This window comes from Phycodurus eques, chromosome 1, assembly GCF_024500275.1.
Source record: "Phycodurus eques isolate BA_2022a chromosome 1, UOR_Pequ_1.1, whole genome shotgun sequence".
In the NCBI taxonomy this organism is placed as follows: Eukaryota; Metazoa; Chordata; class Actinopteri; order Syngnathiformes; family Syngnathidae; genus Phycodurus; species Phycodurus eques.
The window spans coordinates 12,780,560-12,801,872 of record NC_084525.1 but is presented as its reverse complement, the minus strand read 5'-3'; the positions used below and the strand labels follow the sequence as shown (position 1 = coordinate 12,801,872).

The 21,313-nt window shown below is 42.7% G+C and overlaps 1 protein-coding gene across 1 annotated transcript; it reads right to left on the bottom strand.

Annotated features, from left to right (window-relative positions):
- Positions 1–773: 773 nt before the first annotated feature.
- On the bottom strand, positions 774–19,517 carry obsl1a (obscurin like cytoskeletal adaptor 1a). Its single transcript, XM_061677942.1, has 22 exons — positions 18,410–19,517; positions 17,077–17,346; positions 16,721–16,981; positions 15,798–16,100; positions 15,427–15,693; positions 15,065–15,340; positions 14,530–14,644; positions 11,082–11,242; positions 10,716–10,988; positions 10,347–10,622; positions 9,991–10,266; positions 9,628–9,903; positions 9,276–9,551; positions 6,644–6,913; positions 6,276–6,542; positions 5,906–6,172; positions 5,733–5,845; positions 3,923–4,076; positions 3,676–3,837; positions 2,005–2,109; positions 1,668–1,934; positions 774–1,558 (listed from the first exon to the last, which is right to left on the bottom strand). The coding sequence occupies exons 1-22, from the start codon at positions 19,515–19,517 to the stop codon at positions 1,278–1,280; spliced, it is 6,024 nt and encodes a 2,007-aa protein (XP_061533926.1). The 3' UTR covers positions 774–1,277.
- Positions 19,518–21,313: the final 1,796 nt, after the last annotated feature.

The following is a 21,313-nucleotide window of genomic DNA, read 5'->3' as shown; positions in this document are numbered from 1 at the left end:
AAAGTCAAATAAGTGCCAGGTCTAATTTTTGGTCCTCACTATTGAGGGTTGGTTTGCTCCAAAAACATGCATACTGTTAATATTTATATTGAGGAGCTGCTATATCAATTGAGTGATCTTCCCCCAGAAATCGGGGTTACGGTATGTTTACAATTCCAATACATTCCTATTTTACTGTGGCTCAACATTTAAATAACCTTTACAAGATTTTATGGTTTAGTTGCTTTAGTTATCCGCTTGTCTTTCACAAATGTGGGGATGGGATTGTAATTGGCTGGCCAGGCAGCTCAGAAACCCAAACCTCTGATCCTAGAATCACCCGTGACAAGAGGTCATGCACGCTGCTGTTGCAATTTGTTAAACTTGCTTGGCTTAAACTTATGAAAGACCTGATTTGTAGGCCTATTCATGAAAATTGACGAGTCTTGTCTGTTTACATTTTACCTGGTTTGCATGACAGTGTGCTATTTTGTTTCTTACAAGAACAAAATAGCACACTGTCATGCAAACAAGTTTAGTTGTTTTTTTCTGTAGTGTGCACAACTGACAACCCATCAGTATGTTATGAGGCAGACTACAGACCACCACATGAAACAAATATCATGGAGGGCGATCCAAAGATAAGTAAATCTGGATTTTTCATTAAATTGAGAAAATGAGTAAAGCTTGCAACTCAAAGATACAGTAAGAGACAACGATGACATCTAACTTCATCTATCACAATAAAACACAAGAACAGGTAAGCGGCATTAATGTGACAATGTAGCTCACCAATAGCTGGTCAAATAAAATTAACTTACAGTAGCTTTATGTCCGGTATGGGTTTAATTGTGAAGACAATAAATTAATAGACAATACAGATTGGTAGGGACAATTTAAAAAACTACCATTGTTAGAAGTGTTAGTAGGACTACAGATAACTACAGTACATGCAAAGTGGCTAATGTGCGAATATATATTGTGAGTGAGCAAGATTGTATAACTTGATTTCTGACTTGCTTAACCAAAGTAATGACTTGACTCAACTTGCTTGAAATTTAGTGGTGTCTCTACTTGGCCTTTTTTATTGTTATTTATTTATTTATTTATTTTTTTTTGCCACAGTAACTTGGGACTTGCTTGCAACTCGAAGGTTAAGACTTGACATCTATGACTTGCATATACTGTATGTGACTGACTTCCACCTCTGTTTAATAGCGTCAACTTGAAATAGGGCAGGTAAAAAGTGTGACTGTTAAATAAAATCAAGCAAATCGAGGCCGGCTTCAAGTTTCAGATCATTTGCATTCTCTCACACTGAGACTGGCGCTGCTCTTTGCTTTGCCTACACTGAACTTAACCACACCACTCAAGTCCACACTGGTGTCCTTCAGCGTGAGTTTGTGCACAGTGCCGTGGTTTTCCAGGCGCACAGAGGGCCCAGGCTGAATGTTCTCGCCGTTCAGCGTCCAAACCGGGGTTCTACTGATAGCTACAGACACCTCGCACTGGAAAACTGCTGGTTCATTCTCGGCTACTTCCACGTCCTCTAGCTCCCGCACCACCACAAGTTCTTGGGCTGCACATGAAGAATATATTCTTGTTTGTTATTATTGACAACAACAACAAAAAAATACATAGCAAACGTGATGTAACATATATGGAATTAATCGGTTCACTGTTCTTACCTTCCACCATGAGTTTGGCTTTGGAGGTATGCACCCCAACCTCAATACTATAGATGTCCTCATCGTCCAGCGCCACCTGCTGGATCACAAGTTTATGGGAGCAACCGTCGACGACGAGATCCACTCGATCAGAGGGGACAAGCCTCTCCTTGCCGCGGTACCAGGTAGCACTACAGCGAGCGGAGGAAACGGTGCACTCCAGGATGACGCGGTGTTTCTCCAATGCTGTCCTGTCCCGCAACGGTTTGACAATGGATGCCGGGAGTTCTGTAGCAAGACGAGACATTCTTAAGATATTGACCTTCCAAACCACAGAGGACTATCCTGGGAGTTGTACCTTCTACTTCGAGATAAGCAGTAGATTCAACGTCTCTGCTTACAAAGCGTATTTCTCCAGCATCCTCAGCTTTGACGTTGCACATCAGCAGGAAGTGTTTGGTCCCTGAAAGAGAAGAATGAAAGATGTCATTGCCTCGTGTCAAGTTGCAATATAGTGGTTGACATATCTAACTTTTGCATAGGACAGTTTCCCACTTAATGCACCAGACTCACAGCGATTGTGACTGGTTGAGCCACTGTGATCGAGACATACTAGTCAGTCATAGACTGTGACTGAGCAGTAGTATGTCCACACTGCAAAACCTCAAAATCGTACCAAGAATATGTTTTATTTTTAGTAAAAAGTCTCAAAACTAATCTTATTACTGAACTCATCATCTAAAAAGTAAAGTTGTTTTAAGACTCTTTTTGCTTGTTTCAAGCTAATTTTTACTTTAAATACGTAGAAAAAAATTGCCAGTGGAGCAAGTATTTTTTCTTACGTCAGAGATTTTATTTTATTTTTATACTTATTTCAAATAAAAAAATAGTTTGAAACAAGTGAAAATGTAAAAAAAAACTAACTTTTTAACATGAGTATTGCTACGAACAAATCAGTGGGATTTCGGAGTGATGAGCGAATCCCAATTAAAACATGAATCCTGAATCATAAGTATCGCATTTGAATAAAATGAATCAAAGTACGTATTTTATGATGACGAGCGCTGCAATGCTTTTGTCTTACTTCCACCGCCATTTTGACTTACTGCGCATATGCGCAGTTGTAGCCATGTTTCACAGAGATCAGTTGTCTCAGGTACAGCAATTCTATCCCCGAGATGATAATCTTTGAGGAACCATCCGATGCCTGTGAGGAACTGCATGGATCTTCATGACAGACTGCGACCGTGGCAGATGAATTAGATAAAGTTATGCAAGATTCATTCAACACAGCGTGGCAGATGATTGACAAGAGCTAGCCTGCTACTGCTAACTAGCAGCTAAGCCAACTAGTTGTCATAGTCAAAGCAAAAGCCAGCCAGTGTGGATTCCAGCATTTTATGGGACAGAGACTGTCTTAAAACAGACTACGGCCACGATGCAGTGAGGAATCCTTGTTCAAGTAAGACATTTTAAACTAAAAAGAAGCATTTTGGCAATGGCCTTTTCTGGCGAGGAAAGCGGTTGCTTGCACCAGCCAAAGTTCGTCAGCTGTCTTTTATAGTGTTGTGACAAAATCTGCGACCCCAAAAAATTGCAAACATGACTTAACCAGGGGATATAGATAGTTTTCAAATAATCAAATTGGAGTTTTCATTTGTTGGACAATGACCTGTCTTTATTTTGGAATAGTACAAGGAGTAACGATTTGATTGTGATTCGCTATACATTTGTTGCTGTCATTGTGAAAAGCGATTGGGAATTTAAATGGTGAGACCGAGCTCTAGAGATGAGTCTTATTAGTTTTGACTATAATTAAGATGAATATTCTTGGTCAGATTTTGAGTTTCCCACTGTCATTAGCAGTGTGAAAGAGGCTTTTATGCGAGTCCTTTGATAGATTAGTCCATGGTGTATGTCACCTTTCACCATATTACACCTGGAATATAAATTAAACAGGCTAAGTGGATGGAAGGAATAATTGTAATTTTCATAGATATCAACAATAACGTATGTGGTGTAAAATGACCTTCTGTGCGGGTCTTGATGGTGCTGGTGGGCCGGATCTTGTGGCCATCCTTATACCACTCTCCGTTCACATCATTCAGGGAAACCTCACACATAAAGACTGCATTCTGATCTTCCTGAATGTAAAGGTCCTCCAGATCCTGCAGAATCTTCAGCTCATGCTCTTTGCGTGACATAAACAGGATTGGATCAGAGGAAACTTTCATAATGAATATATATGCTTGTAATTTTTTTTTTCAGACTCTCACCATAAACCTCCAGTGTACAAGAAGTGCTGCTTTCCCCCACGTCACAGGTGTAGATGCCAGAGTCCGCCAGAGAGCACTGCAGGATCTGACAGAACTTGTTTCGCCCCATGGAATAGATCCGACAGTTCTTGCCTGGCTTCAGCTCAGTCCCGCTCTGATTCATCAATGAAGATGGACATACAGTTGAAATCAGAGGTTTTTTTTACATGTATTATATAAAAAGATACATTTTATTCTCACTGTCTGACATGACATCAGACTAAAATATACCTGTTTTAGGTCAATTAGGATTACCAAAATTATTTATATTTGCTAAAAGTCTAAATAATGAGAAGGATTATTTCGACAATTCTTCAGTCAGAAGTTTACATACAGTAAGATGACCGGTACTATGCCTTTAAACAATTTGGGAAAATCCAGATGAATCCAGATGATGTCATGTCTTCGGAGGCTTCTGACAGGTTTATTGACAACATCTGAGTAACTTAGAGAGACACCTGTGGATGTATTTGAAGGCACACCTGTGTGTAACATTATGGGAAAGTCAAAAGAAATCAGCCAAGATATCAATAATAGAATTGTGGACTTGCACAATTCTACTTCATCCTTGGGTGCAATTTCCAGATGCCTGAAGGTTCCATGCTCATTTATTCAAACTATTATACTCAAATATAAACATCATGGAAATGGCCAGCCATCATACTGCCAAAGAAGGAGACGGGTTTGGGGTCCCAGAGAGGAAAGTGCTTTTGTCCGAAATGTGCATATCAACCAAATACAAAACCAAAAGACCTTGTGGAGGTGCTGGCTGAAGCTGGTAGGAGTGTGTTATTATCCACAGTGAAATGAGTTCTGTCCAGACATGGACTGAAAAGCCACTTTGCCAGGTAGAAGCCATTACTCTAAAAGAAACAAAAAAGAAAAATTACAGTTTGCAAATGTGCAAAGGGACAAAGACCTTAACTCCACCGTGGCACAGAAAAACTGTTCCGGCATAAAAGACATAGAGATCCAACATTCTGCATGACCTAGCAACCGAGCAAGACAGGTTTAAAAAAAAAAAACGAAAAAAAAAAACCACACACACACAATACTGCCAAAGTGGATTAAGTATAACAAAATCAATGTTTTGGAGTGGCCCTCAAAAAGCCCTGATTGAAATCCTAATGAAAATTTATGGGTTCAATCCCCGTCCCCGCCTGTGTGGAGTTTGCATGTTCTCCCCGTGCCTGCGTGGGTTTTCTCCGGACACTCCGGTTTCCTCCCACATCCCAAAAACATGCATTAATTGGAGACTCTAAATTGCCCGTAGGTGTGACTGTGAGTGCGAATGGTTTTTTGTTTTGTATGTGCCCTGCGATTGGCTGGCAACCAGTTCAGGGTGTACCCCGTCTCCTGCCTGATGACAGCTGGGATAGGATCCAGCACGCCCGCGACCCTAATGTGTACAACTCAACAGATTTATTTTTGTATCTCAAGCGGCTCAGAAAATGGATGGATGGATGAATACAGTTGAAAGGCAATGTTACCAAATACTAACGAAATGTGTGTAAACTTCTCACTGTGAAAAAAGTTTGTCTTTGTTAAAAATTGTCTTTAAAAAAATCATTTCTTCATTATTCTGGCATTTTGCAAATAATTTTGGTAAGCCTAATTGACCCAAAACGGAAAGTTTAGTCAGATTTTGTGTCAGACAGTGAGAACAAAAAGCGTAGGAGTCTTTTTACTTAGTGTATGCAAACATCTGGGTTGAACTGTAGGTAGCTCTTATGTTTTGTCTATTTTAAAGTTCATTCCATATTCAAAATACCTTGAACCATCTGACTTCAATGTTTTGTCGAGATAATTCGCACTCCAGAGTGGCAGGAAATTCTTCTTCCACATGGACATCAACCAGAGCTTTGAGGATGGTAACTGGAGTCTCTGTTAATGTTATCAATCAGTTATACAGAAAACAGTGGAAACAGAAAATACTCTTGTTACCTTTGACTGTGAGCCTGGCAGTCGTGCGCACCCCTTCTGCTGAAAAGGCAATGGTACCTGTGTCCTCCAGGGTGAGGTTGGAAAGGGTGAGGCCATGGACTCGCCCATTGGTACTCACCCTGAACTGGTTGTTTGGCTTCACCCGGATACCACCCTTCTGCCAATTGCCCTGCACATCAGTGTGGGACAACTCCACCTCAAAGGATGCCGTCTCACGTTCTAAGGTTTCCTGGTCTGTCAGGCCTTTACGGATGGAGATTTTACGGGCTACATTTGACGAGAAGGTAGAATGAGGAATTTATTATTATTTTTTTTTTCAAAAGTCTGGAAATGTTCCTGTACCCTGACAACATTTCACTTGACCACTTACGCTCTACATTTAGTTTGACCTGGGTTCTGTCATGCAGAGTCTCACAACGGTAGGTTCCGCGGTCTGACAGATTTAGATTGTAGATGGTCAGACTGCGTTTACATTCATTCTGGTTGAGTGAATATCGAGGCCCGGCCTGGATAACCACGCCCTGTCTCATCCACTGCACCTCGCCTGTCTCAAGGCTGATCTCTGTCTCCAGGGTGGCATCACCAAATTCTTCTGCCATGACAGCATCCATTTTCTTTGTAAACATGACCTGAGCCTCTGAACATGGAGGATGGAGACATCAAAATCATGCAAGCCAATTTAGATATTTCAGGGGGGAAAAGTAGCTCATAGTCTCATTTTGCTTCCAATACATATACCTTGGACTCTGAGGCTAGCTTTGCTTGTTGTTCCTTCAGCTTCAGCTGTGATTTTGGAACAGTCCAACATGTGGCACTTTTTTATCACTAAAGTGTGGCACAGACCATTCTGTGCGACCTGGACATGGTCACTGGAGTTGATCATCTCATTGTCCATGAACCAGACCAACTGCACATCCTCGGGTGAAACCATACATTTAAAGGTAGCATCTTCTCCTTCTAGAACAGTGGTGTTTTGAAGCTCAGTCAGGAACTCAACCACCCGGGGCACTGAGGTGACAGAACAATGTGTACGAATCATGTACTAAATTTGAGGTACAATCAGAGGTGGGTAGGAACGTGTTACATTTACTCTGTTACATTTACTCAAGTAACATTTTGGATAAATTGTACTTTTTATGAATTGAATTTTTTTTAAATTAATTATACTTTTTACTTACTAGGTATTTATGTTAAGAAGAAATGGTACTTTTATTTGTTCGCTGCTTTTATTCATTCGCTACTTTAATTTATCACTCCATCCATGCATCCACCCATTTTCTGCTATCATCGGGCAGGAGGCGGGGTACACCATGAATTGTTTGCCAGCCAATCGCAGGGCACATTAAACAAACAACTATTTGCACTCACATTCACACCAACGGGCAATTTAGAGTTGTCAATTAACCTTCCATGCATGTTTCTGGGATGTGGGAGGAAACCGGAGTGCCCGGAGAAAACCCACACAGGCACGGGGAGAACATGCAAACTCCACACAGGCGGGGCTGGGGATTGAACCCCGGTCCTCAGAACTGTGAGGCAGAGGCTCTAACCAGTCACCCACCGTGCCGCCTCATTTATCAATGCTCAATCTAATTTTAGACTTTCATTTTCGACTTGCGCATCGGGCGCTGTTGCTCCAATCCACCGTGATTACCATAGTGATTTTTTTTATTTTCCAATCAAACAACACAAAAAAGTGTTTGTCCGCACACAAAGTCTACTATCGGGCTTCGCGGGCCAATCAAAGTGAGTCGTGACAGCCGCCCGTGACTCGTGTTGACATTACAGACTATGGAAAACAACAGCTTTAACATGCAGAGTAATTTTGTCACTGCCCAAACATGGAAATTTCAGCCCACTTCTAACTTGAGAAAACATTTTGCGGTATGTTGCAGATGTTTTTGCTGTTGTTTTGGCTGTGCATATGGCAACATTAGTACTATTTTATTGTCACAAGTAACTGTAAAACATGGATCTTGTTCTCTCTCTCTCTCTTTCTCTCTCTCTCACATCTTCATTCAGTCATTTTAGTGGATAAAGAAAATAATGTGTCTGTGAAGCCCAATGCAAGTGTTGTTTTTTTCCACTTAAAATTGAAATGGTGGCAGGTGTGTGGGTGTTTGTGGGGACTCCCATTGAACATGAGTTTGAATGTGATCTGTTACTTCTGAACACAGCCACGTCAGTTATAAGAGGGAGTGTATCCTTGTACAACTAAATTTATTTCCACTTATTTTATTTAAACTTTATTTAACCAGGTAAAATACCATTTAAAACAGAGCATCTCTTTTGCAATGTTGACCTGGCCAAGAAGGCAGCAAGTTAAACGTCAGGTCCAAGTCAATCACATTCAAGTTATTTTCAGTTGTTTATTTTTACCTCCCATCTCAAAAAGATACAAAAATAAATCTGTTGAGTTGTACACATTTTATTTTATTTGCCATTCATGCTCTGATTTAAAGAATAAATCAGAAGTTACTCACTAGTTACATAGTACTTGATTAGTTTTTTTTCACTTGCTCTTACGTAAGGAATTATTTGGAGGACTACTTTTTACTTTTACTTGATTCATGTTATTCTAAAGTAACAGTACTTTTACTCGAGTACAATATTGGGCTACTCTACCCACCTCTGGGTACAATGGAAACATGAAGGAATGCTTACTCTTTACAGCAAGTCTCGCCACCGTGCGGTCATCTCTGGACTCGCAGGCGTACTCCCCTGAATCTTCTCTTGTCAAACGATGTATAGTCAAGCATCGCTCGACTCCATCTGCTCGAATGGATACCCTCCTGTTTGGAACCACCTCCACACCATTCTTCAACCACTGCACGTCTGCTTTGGGCTTGCACACTTCACAGCGAAGGGTCACCATTCCGTCAGCATGGGCCACAGTGTCTTGCATTGGCCTTACAAACTTTATTCTCATTCCTGCAAATCATAGATTTAAATGATTTATTTTTACTCTGAGATTCCACATTATAGTGTCCAATGTCGTAACAAAAATGATTTGTACCTTTTACGAGCAGGCTGAAGTGAATTTGGTCTGTGTGGACGTCACAGGTGTACTCGCCAGCATCCGAGCGTCTTAAAGGTGCGATGGTGAGGGTACGCCTATGACTTTCCATGCGTGCCTGAAAGCGCTCACCTTCAACCGGTGTCCAGTCTTTTAGCCAGCGCACCAGAGCGCTCTCCTTGGACACAAAGCTGGACAAGGTCACACTTTCTGCCTCATAGCCAGTCACAACAATGTCATCTTCCTTACTGAGGAATGTCACCAGAGGTTCTTTAAGAAAACCAGAAAAGAGTAAGTTAGTTCCCTATACTGTATGACCTGCAATGGACCAAGTACGCGAGGGAATGGCTTTACCTTGAATCCTAACAATACTGATCATCTTGTCGTCTACTGCATCACATATATACTTTCCGGAATCCGAAGATTGAACATTTGAAATGATGATTTTCCTCAGAGTGCCGTAGCATTGTATATTGGTGCGGGAGTCATTGACAAGCAGCTTGTCATTGCAGTACCACTGGACAGGAGCATTTTCATGGGACACCTCACAAGCCAGGATTAGGTCATCGCCTGCTGCCATCTCCTGGAAGTCAGCGTCTTTAGAGTTGCCCACAATGGTCACTGGAGGTTCTGAGGCAGAGAAAAGGTTGTAAGTTTATTTTTACAAATGTGATGCCTTGATTTGCTTCAGTAAATTAAATTCTACCTTGAACTGTAACCTGGAAGGTGATGTTATCGTCTTCAGCATCCAGAAAGTATTCTCCGGAGTCTCTGAGCTCAGCATTGAGAATGACAAGAGAGCGAAAAGCACCTTCCTCCTCCTCACAGAATCTTCCGTCGCACTCAATACGACAGCCATCCTTGTACCATTTGGTTTTGGCATTGCCTCTGGAGAGCTCACATTCCAGCACAATGTCATCAGACCTCAGAACTTTGAGGTTTGTGTCAATCTCAGACTTCTTTAAGATATTCACTGGCGGCTCTGAGGTTGCAGAATTACACATAAAACAAGTTGCATTAATAAAAAATAAACAATCGTTCAATACTTAAAGCTGACTAGATGCCATACCTGAAATTGTGACCTGAAAGTCAAGCTTGTCATCGACAGCATCGCAGCTATATGTGCCAGAATCCGCTGGAGAAGGAGAGTGGATTTCAAGACGACGGAGTAATCCATTCTTCGTGATGGTCACAAAATTACTCCCCTCTATTTCTTGGCCATTTAGCAGCCACTTCACTTCTGTATTGAGGCGTGATGCCTTGACCTCCAGTACGACTGTCTTCCCTGCTAAACACTCCACCTTCCCTGATGTGTTTGTAGGACGGGAAAGCACCACTGGTTGCTCTAAATGAACAAAATAAAATCTACATTAATTAACATTTTACATGAGTATCTTTGGGTTAAACAGCTACCTTAATTCCTACCTTTAATAGTCACCATGAAGGCAACAGAGTCATGTTCAGTCTCACATACAAACTCTCCCACATCCTTTATGGAGGCCACAGGAATAACCAGCCGACGTTCTGCCCCATCCACTTCCAGTATGAGGTTTGGACCCTCCTCTACCTCCAGACTGTCTTTGTACCATGTGACATGAGCGTCAGAACATGACATCTTACAGCTGAGCTGGAGCTCGGTGGACGCCACGTGGGTGATTTTAAGCTCTGAATCAGTGGGGGAAATGATTCGTACAGGAGGCTCTGGTGCATAAAGAAAATATGCATAACGAACATGGAACCTACATATTAATCATGCAGTATATGTCTACTGTTAAGTCAAATTTCAGTTTTTACTTGTGACTATCAGTTGAAAGAATACAGAGTCCCCATTTGTCTCGCAGATATACTCCCCCCCATCCTCCACCTTGCTGCAGAGGATGGTCAGCCGTCTGTAGGGACCCTCTCTTGTCAGCTGGATATTGCCTCCCTCCTCCACCTCCTCACCATTCTTGAACCACTGCACCTTTCCACCTGAGCGGGACAACTCGCACTGCATGTGAATGTCTTCCGAAATGTAGCACTCAATCATGATATCATCTTTAGGGTCCACAATCATCACTGGGGGTTCTGTGGAGAATTACTGAAATTAGTTTGTTGTTGTTTGAAAAAAATAACTTTTTTCTTTCCGTGTCACACTATTTTTTCCCCCCTGCAACACACCTCTGACATTGACAGAGAACTCCATGCTGTTGTTTTCCGCTTGGCAGGTGTAGCTGCCCGCATCAGAGGTTTCAGCAGAGCGGATAATCAGCCTTCTTAGGGTTCCCTCTGCCTGTAGAGTGATGTTGTCACTGGGTTCAATTTCACAACCGTCCTTGTACCTGTACCAGACCATACCAGGTACAGACTTACAGTGGGTATGGAAAGTATTCAGAACCCCTTAATTTTTTCACTCTTTGTTATATTGCAGTCATTAGCTAAAATCATTTAAGTTATTTTTCCCCCTCAATCCAAGATGGTGCCAACCAGTGTGGTCTCCTCGGTAACACGCTCTCTAGTATTGTTTTTGTTTTTGTGTTTTTCGTTCATCTTTGGAGACATTACACGACTCACTTACACAAGGGGAGACTTGCTAACCATCAAGGAGGCTACTCCGGACTTTCTTTCACCAACTTTCGCAAATCTGCTCAGTTTTTTCCCTGAGTTACTTACCGGGGCAGCGTCCGCGGTTTTTGGCGCATGGAGGCGGAAATGGCGCCACAGAGGGAAGCGAGCCGGCATTCAGGTGAAACTCCGCAAGAGAGGACACAGATATTCATCGAGCAGACCGCGACATGGAATCATCGGGGAAAACAAAGGGTGGTGGGATATGCTTCTATATCAACGAAAAATGGTGTACGGACATCACAGAGCTCAGCACACACTGCAGCCCGCATTTGGAGTCGCTGTTTTTGAACTGTAAGCCATTCTACTCGCCGCGTGAGTTCGCATCATTCATCCTGGCTGCCGTCTACATTCCGCCTCAAGCTAACACGAACACCGCACTGCTAACGCTCGCCGAACAAGTCAACGAAATTGAAAAAAAAACACCCGGACTCACCTCTCATTATCCTCGGGGACTTTAACAAAGCTAAACTCAAGCACGAACTCCCTAAATACAAGCAGCACATCGACTGTCCTACCAGGAAAAATAACATTTTAGACCACTGCTACACTATGCTAAAAAACGCATACCATGCTATACCTCGTGCAGCCCTGGGCTCATCTGATCACTGCTTAATTCACTTAATACCGACGTACAGGCAAGAACTTAAATGCGCGAATCCTACAGTGAAAACAGTGAAAAAGTGGACCAATGAAGCAAAGATGGAACTTCAAAGATGCTTAGACTGCACAGACTGGAGTGTCTTTGAAAATTCAGCTGGCAGCCTGGATGAACATACGGAGACTGTTACATCCTATATCAGTTTCTGTGAAGATGTGTGTGTACCAACAAAATCATTTTGCACATTCAACAACAACAAGCTGTGGTTCACTGCTAAACTTGAGCAGCTTCGCCAAGCTAAGGAGGACGCATATCAGAGCGGGGACAGGGCCACGTATAATCGAGCTAGAAACCAATTGACTAAATAAATTAACATTGCAAAGAGGAACTATGCAGCAAAGTTGGAAAAACAGTTTAGCGCTAACGACTCTAAATCAGTCTGGCATGCATTCCAATCGCCAACTAATTACAAGCAAGGATCCCCCCAAGCTGAGAACAATAGCACACTAGCCCACAACTTGAATACCTTCTACTGCAGATTTGAAAAGGACACTTTCACACCCCACAACCACCCGGCCGCACCCCCGACCACAATCACCCCTCTGACTTCTGCGTTAACCATCCATGAACAGGATGTGAGACTGCATCTTCAAACAACAAATGATTAACAAAGCGGCAGGCCCAGACCATGTGTTCCCATCCTGCCTCAAAGTCTGCGCGGACCAGCTCGCTCCAGTCTTCACACAGATCTTCAATAGATCTCTGGAACTGTGTGAAGTACCATCCTGTTTCAAACGCTCCATCATCATTCCAGTCCCCAAGAAACCTGCAATCTCGGGTCTAAATGACTACAGGCCTGTCGCCTTGACATATGAAGTCCTTTGAACGTCTCGTGCTGGACCACCTCAAGAGTGTCACAGGTCCCCTGCTGGACCCCCTGCAGTTTGCATACCAAGCGAACAGGTCTGCGGATGATGCAGTCAACATGGGACTGCACTTCATCCTAGAACACCTCAACAGTGCAGGGACTTACGAGAGGATACTGTTCGTGGACTTCAGCTCAGCGTTCAACACCATCATCCCTGAACTCCTTTCATCCAAGCTTCTCCAGCTCAGCGTCTCACTTGCCATCTGCCAGTGGATTTACAGCTTTCTGAGGAGCAGGACACAGCAGGTCAAGCTGGGGGAGGCCACCTCATCCGCACGCAGCATCAGCACTGGGGCGCCCCAAGGTTGTGTCCTCTCTCCGCTGCTCTTCTCTCTCTACACGAACGACTGCATCTCAGCGAACCCGACTGTCAAACTCCTGAAGTTTGCAGATGACACCACTGTCATCGGCCTCATCAAGGACGGTGACGAGTCTGCATATCGACAGGAAGCGGAGCGGCTGGAGCTGTGGTGCGGCCGACACAACCTGGAGCTGAACACGCTCAAGACTGTAGAGATGATCGTGGACTTCAGGAAGCATCCTTCGCCACAGCTGACCCTCATGTTGTCCAGCTGCCTTGTATCAACGTCGAGACCTTCAAGCTGCTGGCAATTTTATGACTTGAGTTCGTTGTCACATTTCTGTGGGGCCAATTATACATTACTTGTGCACTCACTGTAGTTGTCTCACCACGCTGCACTATTTGCATATCTGTTGTTGACCAATACTGGCCACTCATGCCAGAGTAGCATCTGCTCCATTTGCACACTGATTGAGGAGTATCTGCAACATTTGCACAACCAACATTGTTCCAGATTATCGTCCACCATTCCGCCTCTCTGATATATAGTAATTTAAAATATGTTGATCAATGTGGTCGTGGAACTGCGCTTCATCATACTGATGTCGGCTTCTAATAGTGTGACCCTTCTCATGCCTACTACTGTAGGCATGGACTGTAACACGATACAATACTATACTGTATTAAAATAGCTTCCAGTGTAATTTGTTCAACATCACTGCAAAGTACAACCACAGTATTGTATTAGTGAATAAATATATATATATACAGTGGGTACGGAAAGTATTCAGACCCCCTTAATATTTTTCACTCTTTGTTATATTGCAGCCATTTGCTAAAATCGTTGAATTTCATTTTCTTCCTCATCAACTTCTTAAACAGCTAACCTACAATTCCATTGCAACATGCTGGTAATTTTTTGACTTGAGTTCAACCATGCATGTTTTTGGGATGCGGGAGGAAAACGGAGTACCCGGAGAAAACCCACGGAGGCACGGGGAGAACACGAGGTCGGATTTGAACCCCAGGCCTCAGAACTGTGAGGTCGACGTGCTAACCAGTCACCCACCGTGCCGCCCACAGCCAACTTGATTAAGCAAAAAAATTATAACATAGCAGCGCCTAAAAGTGCACCAGATTAATTGGTCTTGTTTATTCTGAACGGTCTTTTTACCACATAACTTGAGCATCCTCTCTGGAGACATGGCAGAGCAGCACCACAGGGTCAAGCTCCATGCTGTTCTTATGAAGGTCTTCCTCAGATCCTGGAATGAACTCCACAGGAGGACCTGGAACAACAGTGGAGAAATGTTTTACTGACGTATCGCTCTTAAAGATCATTGTAAGCAAGGCCAAGATCTTAAGGTCCCAGTTAGATGTTGCAAAGCACATTTTTCTCTCTCTTGCTTGGCATTTTTGTCATGCATATGAGATATTTGTATTGTATAGTGCCAGAACAGGAAAGTTGCAGTTTGTGTTAAGATTTTTTTGGTAATGCCACCAAACAGTGGATGGTTTAATAGGGGACAGAAAGAGAAAACAGAGAGACAGGTAAAATTCCTAAGAAAATTAAAGCAGCAACGATGGACTACGCAGAAATGATAGTGATGGTGCAGAGTGTATTTAATTTTTTAATTTAATCTCCGGGAAATGAACTATAGGTTATAGTATTCACAATAAAAAGTATAGCATTTGTTCAGACACTTCACCTGCAACTTCAACCATGAATGTGATGACATCGCCTGATGTCTGGCACGTATAAACTCCAACGTGATGTTTCTCAGCTGACTGAATCACAATTCTCCTCATGTTCCCATCTGATTGAATGTTCAGGCCATCGCTCACCTGTAACTCCTCACCATCTTTGTACCAACATACTTTAGCTGAAGAATGTGATACTTCGCAGTAGAGAACAATGACGTCACCAGTCTCCACCCTCTTGGTACTGTCAGATTCCAACAAAGGGCTGAATTTCATGATTGCGGCTGCAAAGACACAAGCACATACTCGAGATAAGGAATTCACCTAAGGCTCAGTTTGACAATAATAATCACTAGACTGCTTCACGTACGTTTAACTACGAGAGCCGCTGAATTTCGCAACCCGTTGGCGATAAACGTGATCTCTGCTTTGCCCTCTGCAGTGAGAGTCTCATGGATTATCAATGTGTGCTGGGTTTTGGACTGTTTTATCGAGTATCTTCCACCGTCTTGCAGTTGGGCACTGTTAAAAAACCAGGTACCAACTAGTGAGGCTGACAGCACGATGGAAAAGACAGCGTCCTCTCCTTCTGTAACCTCCAGGTCTTGAAGGGGACTGCAAATCTTTGTTCCCGGAACTAAATAAAGCAAGGAATATCATTATTTCTAATCAGATTTCACAAATTATTTTGTCGTATTTCGTAGCTTTATTCATTTATCCACAGAATATAGTACAACCTACCCAGATGGATAACTTTGGGAAACACTACATGGCCACTGCGGCCATACTTGTTGATGCAGCACACTCTGAAGCGATAGTCTCCCTCGTACGGTATACTGTCACTGTAGATCTCAGTGGAGGTGGCTTTCTCAGAGGTAAAGCATTTCTGCCACTCTTGTGAGCCCACTTCCTGTCTCTCCACTACAAAGATGGAACGAGTCGTCTGGTTGTTCGGTGCAGGAACCCAGGATAGCCGAGCGCCATTTGGCCCATCCAGATCCATTTTGACTCCAAGCGGACAGATTGGTGGGCAGTGTCTTGTGGCTTCAAGAAAAACATGGGTGATTGTATCAGAAAAAAATGCTTTCATCGGTTTTCTTTCAATCAAAATATAAGAGCAGTAGAGCTAGTAGATCTCTGCCATGGTGATAAAACGGGACACCTGCAAAGTCAATGACTACCAACATTTGTTCATGAGATAAGGGAACGTAGTAACTCCCAACACACACACACACACACAGACACATACACATGTAATAAAACATATAGAGATAAGCATTTAGATGTGTTAAATGGTATTTCACGTTAAACATTATTGCTACATGAGCAATCTGAATCTGGTCCTGATTAAACCACAGACAATCAAATTTAATCAAATTTGAAAGTTCGCCTTTTATAAAGAAAAGGGATTTATAGAAATTATTATTATTATTTTTTTAATGTAAGTGCTTGGATTGTCAATAAGATGTGTTAGTAACATCAACCCATTATAACAAAGTCCAGGTCGACGTATTAAAAAACAAATGTAAGAACAGATGAACCCACACGTGAAAACAGACTTTTGTCGCTGCAAAGGTTTGTTAGGTATTTTGTAAAACCCCACCAGGCCACCACAAAGATTACCTAAAAGAAACAAAGTGTAAATACATAAAATGACAGCATACCTCTGACTTTAAGACGCGATGATGTCTTGGATCGTCCAGTGACAAAAGTCACCACCCCTGAGTCTTGGTGGACCACATTGACAAAGACAAGAACGTGGGTCTTTCCAAAAGATTTAAGGATTGTCTGGTGTGTCTCGTGCAGTTTTAGCCCATTTTTGAACCAATGGATCTCCATGTCTTCGTCCTCCACTTCCACACAGAATGCAGCATTCTCACCCTCCAACACCTCAACCTTTCGTGGAAGTTTACGTAGGATTTTACCTGACAAAGCAACAGTTTTTGTGAGTATTCATACAGGTGGTTGCCATCATCACGATGATGCTCACAGAGATATCAGATGACCTGATGGCGAATACCTTTGACCGACAGCTCTGCTATGCTCTTTGCCCCATCTAGCATCTCGCAGAGATACACTCCATCATCGTCTATTTCCACATCTTGGATGGTGAGTCTTCGCCTAGTGCCTTGCTGCTCAATCCCATATTTACTGCTGGGCATCAGTCTTTCATCCTCACGGTACCAGGTGGCCAGGACTGACTCATCAGGAACCTCACATTCCAGAACAGCAACATTGCTTTCCCTTGCCTCCACATCTTTTAACGGATGGTTAAATCTCACATGTGGGCCTCAAGAGCAAAGAGAGGACCATATTTTGTTTTACTTTCAACGGCCACATTTGGGAAATGAATGTGTCTGTCTGTCTGTCTGTCTGTCTGTCTGTCTGTCTGTCTGTCTGTCTATCTCTATCTATCTATCTATCTATCGATCTATCTATCTATCTATCTATCTATCTATCTATCTATCTATCTATCTATCTATCTATCTATCTATCTATCTATCTATCTATCTATCTATCTATCTATCTATCTATCTATCTATCTATCTCTAACCATCTCTCTGAGCATGCATACTGTATATCCATCCCTTTTCTGTAGTCAGCGGGGAGGCCTGTATCCCTATCATGTCGCAGCTGACTTTGGCCGCGGGGTGCACCCTGGACTACATGGTTGCCAGTCAATCACATTCACACCTTTTTCTATTAACCAAACGTGAAATTTTTGGGAATGTGGGAGGAAGTACAACTTTCCAAATGAGTATGCATACAGGAGGGCCTACAATATATACTGTATTGGTTTTATAATTGTGAATGTGAGTGAAAATGTTTTTTTGTCAGATGGGATATGCAAGGTCCCCAATGACACTGAACAGAATTTGGGGTAGAGAAATGGATGGATGTGCCCAAACACATTTACCTTTCCATGTATGTATTTGGATTTGAATCTCTGTGGCGTTTAAAAGTTTGCCCTGTGCTTGCATGAGTTGTGTACTGGTAAACCCACTACCTCCCTTCCGACAGTCCAAAACCTACAGTGTATGTTAAGTTAAATACTTAAAATTCCCCATAGGGCCTTAGTGAGTGTGAATGACTGTCTGTCTTTATGTGAGTCCGGTGATTGACAGATGACCAATCCAAGGTGTATCCCACATCTCAAAGGCAGCTGGGATAGGCTCTAGCTTTCCTGTGATAAGCGGTATAAAAATGCATGGATGGAAAATCAGACACTGAAGTAAAAGAAACAAAGTAATCCAACCAATTATGTGTATTATAGAATCAGATTATGACCAATTTTCTGATTGAACTGATTTAACACTTCATTATTAATTAGTATTAAATTGGTTCTATCTTACCTTTGACTGACAGATGAACGGCACTGAGAGTGTTTCCAAGAGCATTGGATGCTACACACGCATACAGTCCTGTGTCCTGAACTTTACAATACAAAACCTTCAGTGTGTAATAACCTTCTCTGTCCTCAAATATGAGATGGCGCCTCCCAGGATCAAGGGGCGATCCATCCTTCTTCCAGATTATCTCTGGCTTCGGCTTCCCTGTGACAGAGCAGCGGAACTTGGCGTGTTTCCCTTCTGCCACCACAAACTTCTTGACCTTTGATGTACTGAGCGGTGGCTCCTCTCTGAGCTTTGACAAACCGAGCTTCCCCCCTCTGTGTTTTGGTGACCAATGGCTGGACTTTCTGTTGTCCTCTTGCTCTGACACAGGGTCAACAAGGAGGACGGCCCCAGCCAGGGCCTCGCCATTGCGGTTCGTGGCCTTGCAGGTGTAAACACCCTTGTCAGGCATGCGCGTTCGATAAACCTTAAGCTGGAACCATCCTCCGTCTTGAACACTAATAGAGAAGTGAGAGCTCTCAAAGATATCATTCAGTTTCTTGGCATCCTTTTCCCAAACTACGTCTGGCAATGGCGTGCCCCAAACCTTGCAGGAGAAGGCAGCGTCCTCTCCTCTGCCCACTCGCAACGATAGGGGCTTGATAAGGAACCTCGGTTTATCATTCGATGCCAAGTCAACCTCCTGGTCAAACTTGTGTGTTCCATTCTCTTCCCTGTGGTCTCCATTCTCCAATTTGCTGACTCCATTTACCTGCCCATTTTCTGTCTTGTGCTGCTTGATGCCATTATCTTCCAGTTGCTGGTCATTTGCCACGACTTTGAGGGAGGCTGCAGCATAGGTTTCCCCGACACTGTTTCTAGCTTTGCAGATGTATTGGCCAGTATCCATTTCTCTCACACCACTGATGCTCAACAGGTAGAACTTTCCCTCCTCGGAGAGCTTGTAGCGTCCTTCAGTGATGATCTGGACGTTTTTGCACTCCCACATAACGTCAGGATGAGGGTCTCCGCCGATTTGGCACTTGAGAGTGGCATCCGCCCCGCATTGTACCACCACAGGCCGCGGGTAGCCCAAAACCCGAGGCGCGCCTCCAAAAATGTCCATGATGTCACTCTTTTGTCGTTGAATGAGGAAATAAGATCTAATGGCAAATTAACACATATGTAAGTTTTACAGGTTTGCTTATTTCTACGTTTATCAATTTAATAGGTCTTTCAATTTCAGTTGGCGCTGTGACTCAGAAAAGTAGTGTGTCTAAAAAAAGGGAATAGTGAGCTGACCATGTAACAGAGATCCTGCTTCAGAATGGTGAGTATGGGCACATGCTAGGCAACTTATGACTTAAGAGTGTTGTTAATTCCAATGTTAGAGATCAAGCTACCACAAACTAGACTTACCTTTTTTGTGAGATGTTTGCTGCAGGGCCTGACGGTCCCCCCTTCTTAGACTGGTAACATTTTAATTCTGCTGACGTTATGGCCCTTCTTTAATTGATTACTTCCCTTACGAAGAAAGATTCTTCGCTTTTCTGCACTTAATAAGGACGGGAAGTCAGTGGTCAGTTTTCTTCTCCTGCTTGTGTCCCTGTGCTTTGACAAGTGAATGACCAGTGTGTCCGTCAGACACCGGCATTGTCTGGGATCCTGGGAGAGAGAGATGCATTCTGAGGGCACTGATAGTGTGAGCAGCTGCTTCCACTGGGCTTCAACCACCCCCCCGCCCCAACACTAAAAATACTATCCGCTTCCATGACAGATAGGCTAATGTTAGGCCCTCAACTACGACTAAAGATAGCGAGGAGGCCGAGATAAAAACATGTACCCTGACTTCAACCTCACAAATGGAGGAGAGACACCACAGCTGCTAGTGCTTGGGAGTCTGATTGGTGCATACAGTCCACAAAATCTAATTAGACTTGGATGCTCATGAGTACACTCACTAGACACTTAATTTGGTGCACCTGCAGCTTAATGAGAGCAATGAAAGTCTGATTATAAACTACATTTACAAAAACAATGCTCAGTTTAAATAGTTCAATTAATGATGCCGATCTACGATTATAAACAAATTGTTAAATTATTGCAATGACTGTGTAATTAAAAAATGAGCTTTAACATCTTCGTAAATCAATCATTTTCACACTGCTTTGATGGTGTAGGTGAACCGAGTTATTTGTTTGTGAAGCTACTATCCACACATATTGTATCTTTGTATTTAAGAAAGAAGCCAAGTGTATTTTGAGGATTGCTAAATTTTTCAATCAACAATCCTAAACATGTTGACAATGGCGCCCCACCTTGAAGAGCTAACATCCGGCGTTGACAGGTTTTTAATTTCTCCTGGCATGAAGAGGCCAATGATAACTGTTTAATAAATGAGGTATTGGCCTCCAGCCCTTCGTTCTTTCCAAATCTTGATTTTTAATCCCGCAGTACAGTGGTGTGAGTGTGTGCCAAAACACAAACCAAGATCCATGAAAGCATGCTTGCATTGTCCTCATAATTTTCTGTTCATGTAGATGTAATGGTAAGGTTTATAAATAATTTTGCTTATTTTTATATGTTGTATTTCGTCATTTAAATAATGACACAATTTCGTCCAATTTGTTCATCTCTTTCTGACAAGAAGTCACCACTCTACTAATACTATACGAGAGCTCAGATCAGATTGTTTAATGGACAACAAAGTCTTTTGAAGGTCATTGACATTCTCTTCCATACACTCATTCTAGCAGCTGTTTGCATGACGATCAGTACCAGGAATCAAAAGCAGCTTGGACATCAGCGTCAGAGAACTGAGAATCCAACCAGATGTCAATCAACCAAGTTTAGTTTATTTTTTACTAGTGACTCCACGTGGGAGCAATTCTCTTTGCTCATGTGGGAGGAGTAAATTGGGTT